The sequence below is a fragment of the Theropithecus gelada genome, chromosome 14 (genome assembly GCF_003255815.1).
Source record: "Theropithecus gelada isolate Dixy chromosome 14, Tgel_1.0, whole genome shotgun sequence".
Taxonomy (NCBI): Eukaryota; Metazoa; Chordata; class Mammalia; order Primates; family Cercopithecidae; genus Theropithecus; species Theropithecus gelada.
Genome location: NC_037682.1, coordinates 116,622,214 through 116,636,784, shown reverse-complemented (window position 1 = coordinate 116,636,784; position 14,571 = coordinate 116,622,214). Strand labels below are relative to the sequence as shown.

The 14,571-nt window shown below is 49.2% G+C and overlaps 1 protein-coding gene across 4 annotated transcripts in view; it reads right to left on the bottom strand.

Annotated features, from left to right (window-relative positions):
• Positions 1-14,571, bottom strand: part of PKNOX2 (PBX/knotted 1 homeobox 2) — a 268,399-nt gene that overhangs the window by 58,147 nt on the left and 195,681 nt on the right. For all 4 annotated transcript variants that reach the window (XM_025358003.1, XM_025358005.1, XM_025358006.1 and 1 more), the window contains one exon: positions 7,134-7,273. In XM_025358003.1, the coding sequence (XP_025213788.1) occupies positions 7,134-7,273 (140 nt within the window). The remainder of the gene's footprint in view (positions 1-7,133; positions 7,274-14,571) is intronic.

The following is a 14,571-nucleotide window of genomic DNA, read 5'->3' as shown; positions in this document are numbered from 1 at the left end:
TCCACTCAACCATGAAAAGGATCAGCGCTTGGGAAAAGCAGCAAGTGGCACTATGGTTAAAAGATGGGCAAGCTGGCTTAGCTCAGGCGCGGTGAGAAGGCACTGGCCACATGAACCTTCATGGCCCCAGCTTTCTGTTCTCCTCCCACCCCACCCCACATCATTTGCACTTGCAGGAGGCCCAATTGCTGGTTGTCTTCCTTCTTGTAAGGGCGACAGACCTGGTGTAGTCCTTCTTCATGAAGGTAGCTACCATTCACCAAGAGACTTGTGTGTGCCAAACACTGCCAGCTGTTAGCATTGGTTATCTCACTGAATCCTAACATAACCTTGTGAGGATAAAAGTCATCAGATTTCAGGACTCGTGGATCTCTTTTCAATGGGGTTTGTCTTGGTGGGGACCCTGGATAATGCCTAGGCCAGGCCGGTGAGCCATGGAAGCAGCAGGACCCATCCCTCCGGAGCACACCTGCTCCCTGAGCAAGACACCTGCAGCCTCTGGGCCTGTCAGCAGCAGTCGCAGAGGCTGGGCTTGGCGCAGGAGGCCTTATTATGCCGTAGAAAGGGCAGGGAATGGGCTTTGCCTGGTACAGACGAAATCTGAGCATGGTTTCACTTTTCAGATTATGACTCCAGCAGGATCACCCCTCCGACTATAGTCAGCAGCTGAGATGTTACCTCAGGTGCCAGTGAACCCAGCTGCTTCAAAAAGCAGGGACTATCTGCTAGAACCCCCATCCCACAAAGCCCAGCCAAGAACACAGCCTGGAACATCTGCCCACAGCACCCAGTAGTCCAGAGGCCCTGGCACGAAGCATCTGGTCCCAGCTTCTCTGCTTGGAATGGCTGCATGTCTCCCACACCATTCTCAGGCCACCTCACCCAGCACATTCCAGGAATGACCAAGCCCAATGCCAGGGAAGGCAGAGGGTTAAGCCCCAGGGTCAGCTTCACAGGAGCCAGGACACTCTTTGGTCACAGGGTGGAAGAGTTTCTCTCAGACACTTCATTAGGAAGCGCCAGTTCCCAGGGTCCTGACCAGGCAGCTGCTACAGAGGAAGTCACACAGGACCCAGCCTATCTGTCCAGCCTCAAACCTGGAGAGATTCCTCCCACCCCGTCCACCAGCCCAGCCCCAGGACCCGTAGCATGGCTGTCATTCTCTCGGGGCTCACCTCCCTTGGGAAAAGCAGTGCAACTCTCCCACGCTACACTGTAGGCCAGAAGCTCTGCAGTCAAATCCACAAATACTTTTTTGAGCCCATACTGTGTGCCAAGTTTATGTCGCTGCTACTTTCTGTGCCTATCTTTCCCTCTGTCCCTGGACAGGACCCCTTTCCGAATTTACAATGCCTCACACATGCTGGAGCTCAGTTAATAATTAATTGAATTGTAGAGCGAAGACCACTTGACTGGAAACCTTTGGCAGCCCTGCCTCTTGCTGCACCGCCTCTCAGCATTTACCTCCTGGCTCACAAGCTCCTGCCTGACACCAATACGTCCAACAGCGGCTGACACCCACAGAACGTGGACCTCCTGCCAGGTTCTTTACCAAACACATTACCTGCATTATCTCATTTAAACCTCATGACAATCTAGATAAGGAGATGGTACTATTTTTAGCCCCGTTTTACAGATGAGGGAACTGAGGCACAGAAAGTTTTAGTGTCCAGTGATGGAGCTAGAGTGTGAACCAGGCAGCCTAAGTCCAAAGGCTCGTAACCCTGAATCCTGCCCCCCTGAATGTACCAGACTTCACATCCTGAATGGGCCAAAGCAACGTATGCTGGCTCCTCTGTTTAAAATACCCCAGTCTACCAAACACTGATCTGTATGCCAGATATTATCTTATTGTATTCTAGCTACTATCGGTTTTCTTTTTGACAGTTGAGAAAACAGAGTCCCAGAGAGATGAGCTAGCCCAAGGTGACAAAGCTAGTTCTCACCAAGTCTATTTCTAGAGCATGATTCTATTTCCCACTGCCCAACACAGGGCCATGGCTGCATTTGCACCTCTAGCTATAGGGCTGTCAGGATCATGCTGGGAACTTCCATGACCTTTAGGATAGTCTCAGGGGAGTGATCTGAACACTGTCTACTGTCCTGCTCTGTTCCTTCCCCCTACAAGTGTGGATTCTGCCATCCAGTCTGCATGAGACAGAAACAAGTGCATTATAAACAGGGCTCACATTGCTTTTACTGAACCAGAGCTGGACTTGAGCATGAGCTCTCTGGTGGTCCCATGTGGGTAGAAGTTCTGAGCTTGTGATGTGTGGGAGATGAGACTGACAGAAAGAACTAGACACATGATGTGGAAAGTGCAAGATTCTCAGAGCTAAGAAACTAAGGAGGAAGCAGAAGAATGGTTTGAGGCGGGGTTTCTGGAGCTGCAAGGAAGGAGATCATTCGCTGATAGACCAGGAGAGGTTTGGAAGCCACTCGGAAAAGATGGAGAAGTTTGGAGTGAAGGTGGGGCGCTGTTGAAGCAGATGGAAAGAGACAGACTGCCTCGGCATTCAGGTGGAAAATCATCACTGCAGACATTTATAAAACACCCATCCACACCGGGTGCTGTTCCAAGAGTTCATTGATTAAGAGAGAACATTTCAAATTTAGAACCCAGGAGTGGACCAGACAGGACAGTGCAGACCAAGAATGTAGGATTGCAGCTGGAAGTATCAGTAACACCATTCTAAAGAACTGGCCTGTAAGATGGGCTTACCCATGTAAATCTGGAGACTGTGCACCTGGAACCTGGTTCCCTGTGCGGGGTTTGGGCTTTGAGGCCAGTGAGAGCCCGCCCTGCTCATGTGTTCCCTACTGCTCGGTGGCATCAGGTGGGCGGTTTGGGATGGGCCATGGTACGAGTATTTACATCACGGGGATCAGCAAATGCTACAGATCGGAGCTGCTCCCCTTCCCCGCCTCGAGAGACATTTGCCAGCACATCAACCTAGAACTATGATAATTCATGGGGTGCTCCCTAACCTATTTAATGAAGCCATCCAACAAGCTTTGATGCAGTAGCTGCTTCGTCTAAGCTGTTGACTCTAAGGTATCAGGTAAGGTGCTAGGGATACAGCAGTGAGCAAGAGACACAGACCCTGTCCTCTGGAGTTAACAGTATAGCAAGGGAAACAGAAATAAGGTTGACCCAAATGCTAACTCAGTTAATTCAATGGTGAGTAATGCCGCAAACGAGACAGGCGGGTCCGGAAGCCACCTCACCCTCTACCCCTGACCAGCAGCTCCACTCTCTGGGTTCCTAATGGAAAGGCAAAGCGCCACTGCCCTCACTGTCTTCTTACTGCTCGTGCCTCCAGCCCAGCTTTTCCTTATCAATAATGGGCAACAGCGTCAGCACCTCCACGTCCCTGGTTCTCAGAGGTTCAGCAGAGCAGTCATTGGAAAGCCAGCCTCCTCCCCCACCAGCACCTGGCCAGGCCTAGCTCCTGCCCCTCTCCTGCTCCTCAGGACACCATGGTTTCCATGGGAACCCACTCACTTCAAAGAGGAACGAAGGAGACTGGAGGGGAGGAGGGGGAGGGAAAGCTGGATTAACCTCACCCTTTTGGCCCTGCCTCTGCGCTGCCGGCAACCTAATCCCCCGATTTAGGCAGCACCTAACATCGAACCCATCACCAGCATGGGCAGATGGGTACTGTGGTTCAAGCTAAGCTTGAACTTCTTTGAGAGAAAACCCCAGGGTTGAGGTGGGGGCTGGGGGAGGAGAGAACTGAGGTTTGGGAGGTTCAAACCTGTGGTCCCTCACTCCACTGGCCTCCCTTCTTTGGACCCCCTCTCAGTGCTGCTCCTGGGCCACAAACACAATTACCCGCGATGTGTATCCAATCATGGGATCTGCTCGGATTAGACTGCAATCATTAATCTGAGCGGGAGCCCCTGGTTGCTTTGCTGATTAGTCCAGATGATGCTCTGGTATGATCCAATTAAAGACAGACGCTGCCCTCCGTCCCCCACCCCACAGTTTCCACATCAGAAGGGAACTAGTACATTTCATTAACACATCCTCATACACAAATAAAACCTCCCGGGCACTGGCAAGCTCCCTCCCCTTTGTCACACTGTCCCTCTGCCACCCAGCAAGGCCCTAGGCAGGGAGGGGCCACCCTCACCCTTCCTTCATCTGTGGTTCTAGGAGGGGCCATGATGGGGGCTCCCAAAAGCCAGTGTGGGGCACTCATCTGAATGGAAAGGGTCTGGTTACATTTATTGACATGAAATGCCGACTCCCCGATGTGCTTTGGAGCAGCCAGGCTGCCCCAGGCAGGCAAATCTAATTAAAATTACCTGACCCTACAGGAGGCTGAGCTCCCTCCCCGGTCATCCCGGGGCAATGGCTGCAGAGAGGGCGGCTGGTACTAATGGGAGAGGTGTGGTTGTAGGAGACAATCCTGGGGCTGCCGGGCCAGGAGGCAGCAGCAGGACTGGAGAGATGGGAAGCCAGCATGCTGCTGCTGTCAGTTCGGTGTCCTGAGGTGCTGGGGCAGCTACGTTTGCCTGGGATTCCCTCTTCCACGTCAGACAGCTGCAGACATACTTTAGGCAAACACCAAGGGTTGCAGGTGGTCAGCCCCATGGGAGAAGATAAAGCCCAGGAGGGAAGGGGAGTAGGAAGAAGTGTTAATTGCAGAAAGGTCTAGGCCATATTTCAAGTGACATTCATGTGATGGCTCCCATGGGAGCGGTGACCCACCTCTCCTGCAGGTTGGCCTGGGTAGGGTACGTGCCTGGTATTGTGAGAAGGGCTTTGGAACCCATGGTTCCCATTGGTGAGGACCTAATAAACCCGTCTGTTTGGTGCCAGACAGGGGGCCAGGTGCCTCCATGGGCCATCTCATTGATTCTTATCAAGTCTGCTGCTTAGGTTCCATCGGGACATGAAAGTTCGGAGAGGCTAGGACACGGCGGAGGTGGGACTGAAACCTAGGTTTCTAAAAACTGTTTGTTACACCACTCATCTGGGGGTCTTTCTCGACGATGATCTATGCTCACTACAGGCCCCTGTCCCAGGGGTCTGAACAGCTGCGAGGTGAGTCTTCAGTATGCGTAGGAATCCCCTGGGATCTTGTGAAAATTCAGATTGTGAGTCCTTAGGCCTGAGTGAGCCTTGAGAGCCTGCATTTCTAATCTGCTCCCAGGTGATGTGATGCTGCGAGTCCACAGGCCATACTTTGAGTAGCAATGCTCCAAATAGAGTATGACAAGCATACGTCATCAGGCTGTCAGGCGGTTTTCAGAGGCCATGTTACTCCCTTCCCTCCTTATGCTCCCCACAAAAGCACAAGCCCACCGCACCTTGCCCGGGTTAATTACAGGTGGCTGTGCAGTCTCACCTCTCCACTCCCAGCTTCTCTGGCCACTGGCTATTCCTGAAAGGTCCTCTCCCACCCCATTTCTCCACCTAGTGGGGTCTCTTACTCAACTTTTAGGACCAAACTCAAATATTGCCTTCTCTGTGAAGCCTTCCCTGTTGCTCTGACCACATAGCTCGTTTCTTGTTTGCACATGAGACGGTGCCTGGAGAGACGGAGGGAAGAGCCTGTACCTTGGCCCTCCTTCTGCTGGAGTCTAGCACAGCCCGCACATAGGAATAGTAAGGATTCAATAAGAGAGTGTAAAGAGGGAAAGGCCGAGGGAAGGAGGCCCATCCCACACTGGGGTGGCTAGCTTGACCTTTCTTACAGTCTCCCTGACAGGTACCATGACCGGGTCCTGGAGTTCTTTGGGTCCCAAGCCAGAGCTCTCCACCGGCAGGCAGCCGGGCCTGGCCTATGTGTTTCGCAGGTCAGGGCACGGGTGCTGTGTTTTGTCCCTCTGCTGGGCCCAGGAGGCCCCCAGTGCCAGGATCCATGATCAGAGGCCACTGCTCTGGACTCCCAAATGTTGGTATTAGAGGCATTTGGCTTATCTGAGGAACTAAAAATAATGCCGATGAGAATGAGAATAACAGCCCTAATTACCACCATTACCATAAAGGCGCTGTCATTGGGGTGGTGGGGGAGGAGTCAGAAAGAAATAAATCTTCCTATTCATTAGTCTTGGGTGAATCATTCCACGTGTTACTGGCATTCGCACCTGCTGCAGTGTGTGCCCAGCCAGAGGCGAGCCATGCTTGCTGATGCATGTGAACATATAAGCCCCCACAAGGGAATGTGAGCAAGGGTCCAGCCTCAATACTGAGTGCAGACTTGGGCACCTTAGTCCTCACCTTGGGTTATCATATTCTTAGTGGATATGATAACCAAAGTCCCTGTAGGAACCTCATTCAGACCTGTTCTCAGGTGACAGCATCTTCCTCCCCAACTATGTACAAGAACGGGAGTTCATCAAGGAGAGAGGCATTTCCCTGAGCCCCATCCCGCCCTCTGCAATATTCAAGACTCAGCCCTGGATGCGTGGGGCAGATGCAGAACAAGACAAAACAAGCTGCCTGTCCTCAGCAAACTCCCCTTTTTGGGGAAAAGTGCCAGAACCTACAATCACACCCAATACCTATTCTTTAAAAACAAAGACTACCATGGATCCAAGTGTGGTCCAATAACCAGCCACATCAGATTCACCTGGAATGCTTTTAAAGAATGCATATCCCTCTTCCTATAGCTCGATCTACTGATTTGGCATCTTCGAGGATGGAGCCCAGAACCACGTGTTTTAACAAGCTCTCCCTGTGATTTTCATGCCTCCTAAAGTTTGTGGACTGCCAAGTCCTAGAGGGTGCGGTCAGAGGTCCGCCAAGCTCTGGCGGGCTTGATGGAGGGAAAGCAACAATGGGGCACAGGGTGAGGACAGGGTCCTGAGGCAGCTGCCTGTTTGACTGAGCGGAGGGTTTCTGATACCCATTAGGGGTCATCTGCCTGGTTGAGATAGGAAGTGCTGCTCTTGGAAGATGCTGCCTAGGCCTCCATATCCCTCCCTAGACATTTCCAGAAAGCTAGAGTCACTGTGGCCAGCTGAGGGGTTTCTGGATTGACTAGAGAGAGGAGGCCGAGGGAGAATAGCTATTGGCCGTCATCTCTGTCAAGCCCACCCTTTTGCCTGCATTCTCACTCACAGATGAGCTGGGCCTGAAGCTGGTTGAGGGCTGTAGACACAGCTGAAGTGTCTCCTACCTGTACACAGCTCGCTTGTCAGCCTCCAGCTGGGCCTGGGGGTCGATGGGGGCACTGGGTACAGGTGTGCTGGCAGCAGCTGAGGGGGCAGAGATGTGGACAGCCTGGGCCTTGGAGGGTGGCTGGGTGGTTGCCGTCATCTGCAGAGAGAAGAAAGGGGAGATGGTGGGTTAGCATGGCCAAGGTACTGGTCTCCAGGCTGTAGTGTGAGGTCTGCCTCGGCCTGTGCTGTGCCCGGAAGAGAGCATGTGGGCAAGAGAACTGTGAGCACACAATGAGCATCCATTCGTACATGTGCTACAGTGGGGAGAAAAGCTGGCTTTCTTCAAATGAGCATGTTCTAGAAAACAACTTCAGCCATCCAAAACCAGGAGATGCCCAGCACACTCTGAAAAGAGATGACTCTTAATGCAAATATGGTAACCCTTGCCCAGAAGGAGAAAAAAACAATAGGATGAACCCTTTAAATTGTGCTTATGAGTCGTCTGGACCATCATACAGTTGATTTGATGACTTTGAAAAGCAGGAATAAAGGAGCTGAATCAGCTGTCATTTGGACACAGGTTTATTTATTCCCTTTAATGCAAGCCACAGGCAATGGTCCCAGCGGTTTTGACTGAATGGCTCTCCAAATTTGGTTTACCTGGCCACTTCAAGACAAGCAGTCTTTAGTGGGCAATGGACAGATTCTTGTTCTTGGCCATAACAAATATTTAGGGCAGGGGTTTTCATAATCTGTGACATGTTTATGAAGGTGTCCCGAGGTCGGCAATTTTGTACCAACCAGAGCAACTCCTTTTAATACTATCTATTAGATTTTCTATCTAAGGTTTTATTTAAAGAAATGGTTCAATGATTTAATTTTTTAAAAAAAAAAACCATCATTATGGAGTTTCATGCTTTTTTATTTCCTTCAGTCAAAGAAATGTCTACAAGTGTGAATGATGATAAGCCTCAACTGATCTCTTATATCACCCTGTCCATAGTACGATGGTAGCTCTCCCCACATGTGGTGTTGGGCTTCATGTACTTATCTGTCTTCTCCTCTGAGGCCTTGTTCCCTCCTTCATAGATAGCTTCCAACTGACACATACTTAGTAAAAACGTTTGATGCTTATTAAAAATACTTGCGGAGAAAATGAGTGAGTAAATAAATGAACGAACGTGCCTTGAAAGAATCAGATATTTTATAGTTGCAAAGTTCATCATATGAATCTAGGTCCCTGCTTTCTGGAAGAAAAAGTATTATACTTCTGTGAATACAAGCATTGCTGGTGCATATATCCCCAAGACATTTGCATGTCTTCATTTAGATCTCTTCATTTAGATCTCCGCTCAGATGCCACCTCTTTGGAGTATCATACAGCCCCTCCGCCTTTTGCTTTATTTTTCTTCATAGCCCTTACCATGACCATATTCTATATTTATGTGCTTATTGATTTTCTCTTCACTCCCAGCTAAAACGTAAACTCATGGAGTGATTGTAACAGTTGAATCCGTAGGGCCCAGAATAGCCTGGCACTAGTAGGTGTTCAATAAATATTTGTTGAATCAATGAATAGATGAATGATGGATGGTGAATGAGATTGAGACTGTAAAAGAAATGTACCTGCTTTCCTAGATTGTATCATTGTTTATTAGGCAGAAATACCCTTGCCACTGTCGGCTGATCTGGGGGAGCCTTTCCAATCTCAGTGGGTAAGAGGCTAGACATAGCATCATGGTGCCTGGAAGCCAGACGACAATTGTTTGAATCCTACCGTCTCCCCCTATTAGCCTTTGACCTTGGGCAAATTCTTTAACTTTCCTAAGCTCCTATTTTCTCATCAGTAAGCAAATTGGTGACCTTTTGGAATTCATGAGTATTAAGGAGGTGCTGTAAGAAAGAAAGTAGAAGCAAATGCTGTTCCAATTTTCAAAATAGAGAAAGAAAGTGAATTCTGAAAAAAACTAAAACCCAGTCATCTTCACACTTATCTGGGCCAGATTCATCCTTCATTCACTAACGCAACTGATCATTTCTTCAAATACTTCTTGAGTCCCTGCCATGTACCAGGCACCATGCTGGGCACTGGGATCACAAAGATGAGAGACTGCTATCAGAAAGCTCAGTTCGTGGATCTGACATGATCATTAAGCTTGCAGATCAGGAAAACATGGTGTAAGCGACCTCAGCAAGGTATTTCCCATGATAGCCTGGCAGAAAACGTGGAGAGACGCAGCCTGGTGGACAATTGCATGGATTAGCAAACTATACCCAAGGGATGACAATTAAAGGAAAGATATCAGTTTGGGGCAGGTTTCCAAAAGAGTGTCACATGCTTCCTCCTTATCCTCTTATTCAGCACTTTAATCAGTGATTTAGAGAACGTCTAAAAAAATGCTCAACAAATTTACGAATGCCATGAAACTGGGATCCAAAAGATCTTTACAGATTTTGGCAAGGGGCTAAATCTGATAAGATTAATCTTCATCTAATAAGCTAAACTTTAACACTTCTAACATTTGGGCCAAGAAAAACCAATATTGAAGTGCAGGGAGGGAGAGACATGGCTTAATAGCCGTGTTTTAGTTGACAGCTAGCTCAGTGTATCAAAAGTGTAATGTGTCTGTCAAAAAAATCCAACCTAAACTAATGCTAGCTGAGGATGCATTAACAGAGGCATTGCTCACAGCGTGCAGAAACTTCTGGTCTTGCACTACTCTGATTAAACAAGTACATGAAAATACATTCAAAGCAGAGTTGGCCAGGATGGTAAAGGGGTTCGGTACTTCATTGTATGAGGAATGTTTGAAGGAACCTGGAATATATAAGCAAGATTTGGAGGATGGGGGAGAAGAGGAGACATGAAAGCCCCCTTTGAATATCTGAATGAGGGGATTTGATTATATCAGTTCTGTATGACTCGAAGGGCCGAACTACAAGCAATGCATTTGATCTATAACAAGGAGACAACCTAAATAATACTTTTCCAATCCCCCAACTCTTTAAGGCTGGAATGGGCTGCTTCCCTTTCCAGGTGAATTTCCTGCCACTGCAGAGGCCAAGTAGAGTCGGACTGACCAGCTGGGCCACTGTGGAGAAGATGGGAGCTTCAGCTGGGTGGCTGGGTTACATGATAGCTGAAGTCCCCTCCAACTCCAACAGGCTCAGACACCATGAGGGTGTTTTAGTAATCACCACCCACCACACAGTGCTGGTGTGAGGCTCGGATTTGACGATGTGTAGTATGTAAAAGTGCTTTGGAAACTCTAGAGTGCTTCACAGATGGAGGAGAGGTTGTTATTATTAAACATGAGATTTCCGGAATGTACTTCTGCCATAAAGCAAGGCATAGCTACATCTGCACAGCTCGTTTGAGGGTGACATGTAGGGGGAAGAGTGTGCTCTGCTCTGCCCACTAGGAGTGAGTTTCCTCATGTCCTTGAAGGAATCCACAAACGGCTTCTGTTAGCTGAGCTCCTGGGATGAAGAGGGATGAAGCAGGATGAAGTCCCCCTCCTAGGCAGGAGTTCGGGGAAAGGTGGGTGGGGAAGGCCCTGGTGGGTGAAAGAGGAAACCTCAGAATAAAATGTAAATCAAAAGCGGTCACTTGCCAGTGTCCTAAGAGGCCCCAGCTGAGAGGCTGTGACTGGCAGAAGTATGGAAAGAAGACAGCAGAGCTGGTCTGAGGAGGACGATGACTCAAATTTATATAGCTCATGGGGGCCAAGTCAGCAAACTGTGCATTTCCTGCAGGTTTGGAGAATGAGTGTTTATCACCAAATAGGTTTCTTTTTCTAGCCAGAGATATCCACTTCTCAAGAATTGGAGCTCAAAGGGAGAGGACCTGCAGCTGTCCACAGGGCTTGGGGGCCAGGAGGATGGGAATAACTTGAATTTTTTGGGGGGAATTTACTGGGCAGCACAGTCTAAAAAGTAGGCTCAGGCATGAACCAGGCGCAGGCCGTGGCTATTAAGCAGTGGGCTGAAACTGCCCTGTTCTGGCCTGTGAAAGCCAATTGTTAAATCTTCAGAAATTTTGCAAATTGGTTGACATCACATTGGGAGCTTGAAATTGGCCATGGTGGGAGCATTTACACCATGGAAATTGGCAAATGCTGCAAATCAGGGCTTGCCCCAGCGCTCCCCACCCCCACTCTCAGAGAGCAAGTTGTTAAATATTTACTAGCACATCTCTAATTTCAGTTTTTCCCCAAGTAGCTTTCTTCCATTCTTTTTGGTCTGGCATGGGAAGAAACTCATCTTATCCACTGCAGGAGGCCACTTGGTGCATTCACAGCTGGTCTCAGAACTGGCCACTCCAGATTTGGAGCTTTTCTTCAAGGAGCCCTCAGAGCACTCTGGAGACCCTGCCCTGGCAGCCCGCTAGGGAAAGGGACAGGTAGGCATCAGTGCAGGCATGGAGGACTGTCCCTTTTCAACCAGGGGAAGCTCAGGCAACGTTGAACAATGTCCTGAGAACTGCCTGGGAGATCAGAAAAGCCTCAGAGAATGGAAAGAGCAGAGGATCCGGCCCTGGGTTTGATGCTCCTCTGCCAATTATTAGCTACGTGTTTTGGGACAAGTTTCCTGATCTCTTTGGTTTCCTAATCTGTAAAATGCAGGAGATAATACTCACTCTGCAGGTTGTGCTGATTAATCAAGAGAACCAGACAATGGTTACTGGTGGGGCAGGAGGCAGCATTCCCTGTGGAGGCCCCTATCAGATGTGACACTGTGCCAGCACCTACACACACACTAATAAAATATTTCTGGAGTGGGTGCAGTGGCTCACACCTGCAATCCCAGTGCTTTGGGAGGCTGAAGTGGGTTCTGTGCTTCCCATGTCGTCTCTTGGCCTAGAGTTCTTTCTTGGGGCAAATACCCTGGGGCCATCACCTCCATGCAGTTCCCTCCTGTAGATGCTATAACCACTGGACTTCTCTCTGCCATCTAGCCAGAACCAGTTCTGCCTTAAGCTTGCAGCTAAGGAAACCCTGATTCTTGGTTTGAATCAGATTCTTGGTTTGAAGGTTCTTTCTTTTCCCATTCTAAAAAGGAGTGGGAAGAGTTGGGAGTTTTCAGATGTATATGCAGGTGTGTAAAATCTGGGTGGGGCTGAGAGATCCAGCCATGCTGGCAGTCTGGTCTTCTACTCATGAAAATGAGTAGGAGATGCTCCCTGGTGTGTTTTAAGGGGTGCTGGGAAGATCTAACTTGCCCTCAATGACATCCACAACCCCCACAGATGCTTCTTCTCTGTAAAGCACTATCTTTTTCCAATTGTAGGGAAGAGTGACATGTTTTGTTCTAGTAAGCTAATAAAATATTTCTGGGCTCAGTGCAGAGGCTCACGCCACTGTAATCTGCAATCTCAGTGCTCTGGGAGGCTGAAGCGGGAGGACTGCGTGAAGCCAGGAGTTCAAGACCAGCCTGGACAACAAAACAAGAACCCATCTCTGCAAAAAGTAAAATAAATAGGCTGGATGTGGTGGTGTGTGCCTGTAGTATCAGCTACTCGAGAGGCTGAGGCAGGAGGATGCCTGAGTCCAGAAAGTCTAGGCTTCAGTGAACTACAGTCGTACCACTGTGCTCCAGCCTGGGAGACAGAGCAAGACCCTGTCTCTAAAAAAAAAAAAAAAAAAAAAAAAAAAAAAAGAGAAAAAAGCTATGTGGGCTTTCATGTTTCACAATAATCCTGCACAGTAGGTTATCATCATCTCCATTTCGCAGATGAGAAAACAGAAGCCCACAGAGGGCCTTCTGACTAATCGTACTATATGAATTGGAGCATTTAATTACTTTTCTTTGAAGAGGAGAATGGAAAGATTTTTTTCCCATTCTGTGAAAAAAGAGGCAGGAGGCGTGGGGGGCTCAAATTAGAATGAAACTTCACTCCGCCTCTGCATGTGTTCTAAGTCTCTATCTCATCCACCCCGTCCTCACTGCTGGTTCCAGTTTGTCCCACTCCCTCAACAAACCTCTCCCCTATGAGTTCAAATCATTCTCCCAACAATGATTGTGCCAGAAACAGTTCTCCCACGCGGAACCCAGGTAGGAAGGCACAGCTGGTTTATTAACCAAAGGTGGCTCAAAGCTGGGTCGACTTCCCTCCGAAGCTACGAGGAGCCTGGAGGCCGAGAGCCCAGAGGAAACCTGCCTGCAGGGGCTTCAAGCCTTCTGGAGCCTGGAGGCCCAAGTTGCATTCAGCTACCGCCTCCTGCCAACTTCCCTTCAGACTTCCTATCTTGCTCATGGGAGGTGGGAGCAGATGGTTGAGAAGTGAGGCTGACACCAAGGTCTTTCCAGCACCCATAGAAGATGGTTGGCGTTGGGGAGAGCAGAAGCGTCCGTTTCAGACAGAACTAGTTTTGAATCCCACCCTTACCACTTACAACCTTAAAGATGTAACTTTACCTTCCAGGGTTTCAGGTTCCTCATCTGAAAAATAGGCGAGGTGCCTCCTACCTCCTACCGCCATGATGGGGATGGCTGTCTTCTCCAGGGGATGATGGCGGAGCATCCGGAATCGGGCCAGGCTCCTCTCCCCCAGGCCTGCGTGGCCCTCAGCATGCTGCTGCGACCTGTCTGCTCACTCGCCTCCCTCCCTCACTAGCCTGTAGGATCCTTGAGGGCAGGACCAGGGCTTTTCTGTTTACTGTTATAGCCTCAGTGTCTGGTAGAGAGAGTATCTGAAATATCTGTTGAATCAGGAATGACTGGTACGGAGTGGGTAGGTCCGATTGAATGCTACCATTTTAGCTGCAGATTTACCTCCTTGACCCGGAATCCTCAGGCCACAAAAGATAAGTCTACAGTTCCTGACCATATAACCGACTGGGGGGAACTGGGTGTCCAGCCCAGAGCTGGAGACAGTGGCACAGAGCACGATGTGCTGGGATGAATCTCTACTTTGTATTTGGCTCTCTCCTGCCTGTGTGATTTGGGCAAGTTACTCAACCTTTCTCAACCAGGGTCCTCATCTATAAAATGGGAATAATTATACTCAAGGTACAGGGTGTGCAGCATTAAATGAGACAATTATATGCAAAGTAGCTGGCACTCAGTAGCTATTCAGCATATGGCGGTTATTGTTAATATAATCCACATACCCTACAGCCCACACCCTGAGAGCTGACTGCTGTTGTTTCTCTCATGTGGGCTGCCCTGGGGGTCCTGCCAGTATGGGTGCCACCCCTGCTGAAGGAACCCATTCTGCATAAGCTCCCTGGGAAGTAGGCAAGTGTGAGTTCCAGTGCAGGAACAGGGGGCCCGTGGTGTCACAGAAGGTTACATTATGTGTTACCAGCTTGGAATTGAGTGGCATGCCCAAGGCGAGGACCTAGTTCCTCTGAGCCTCAGTTTCCCCATCAGGTAAAAATGGAGCTATTAATATCTCTTCCCAGGGCTACTGTGAGACCATATGTGAGGGTGCATTGCAAGCAGCAGATGCCC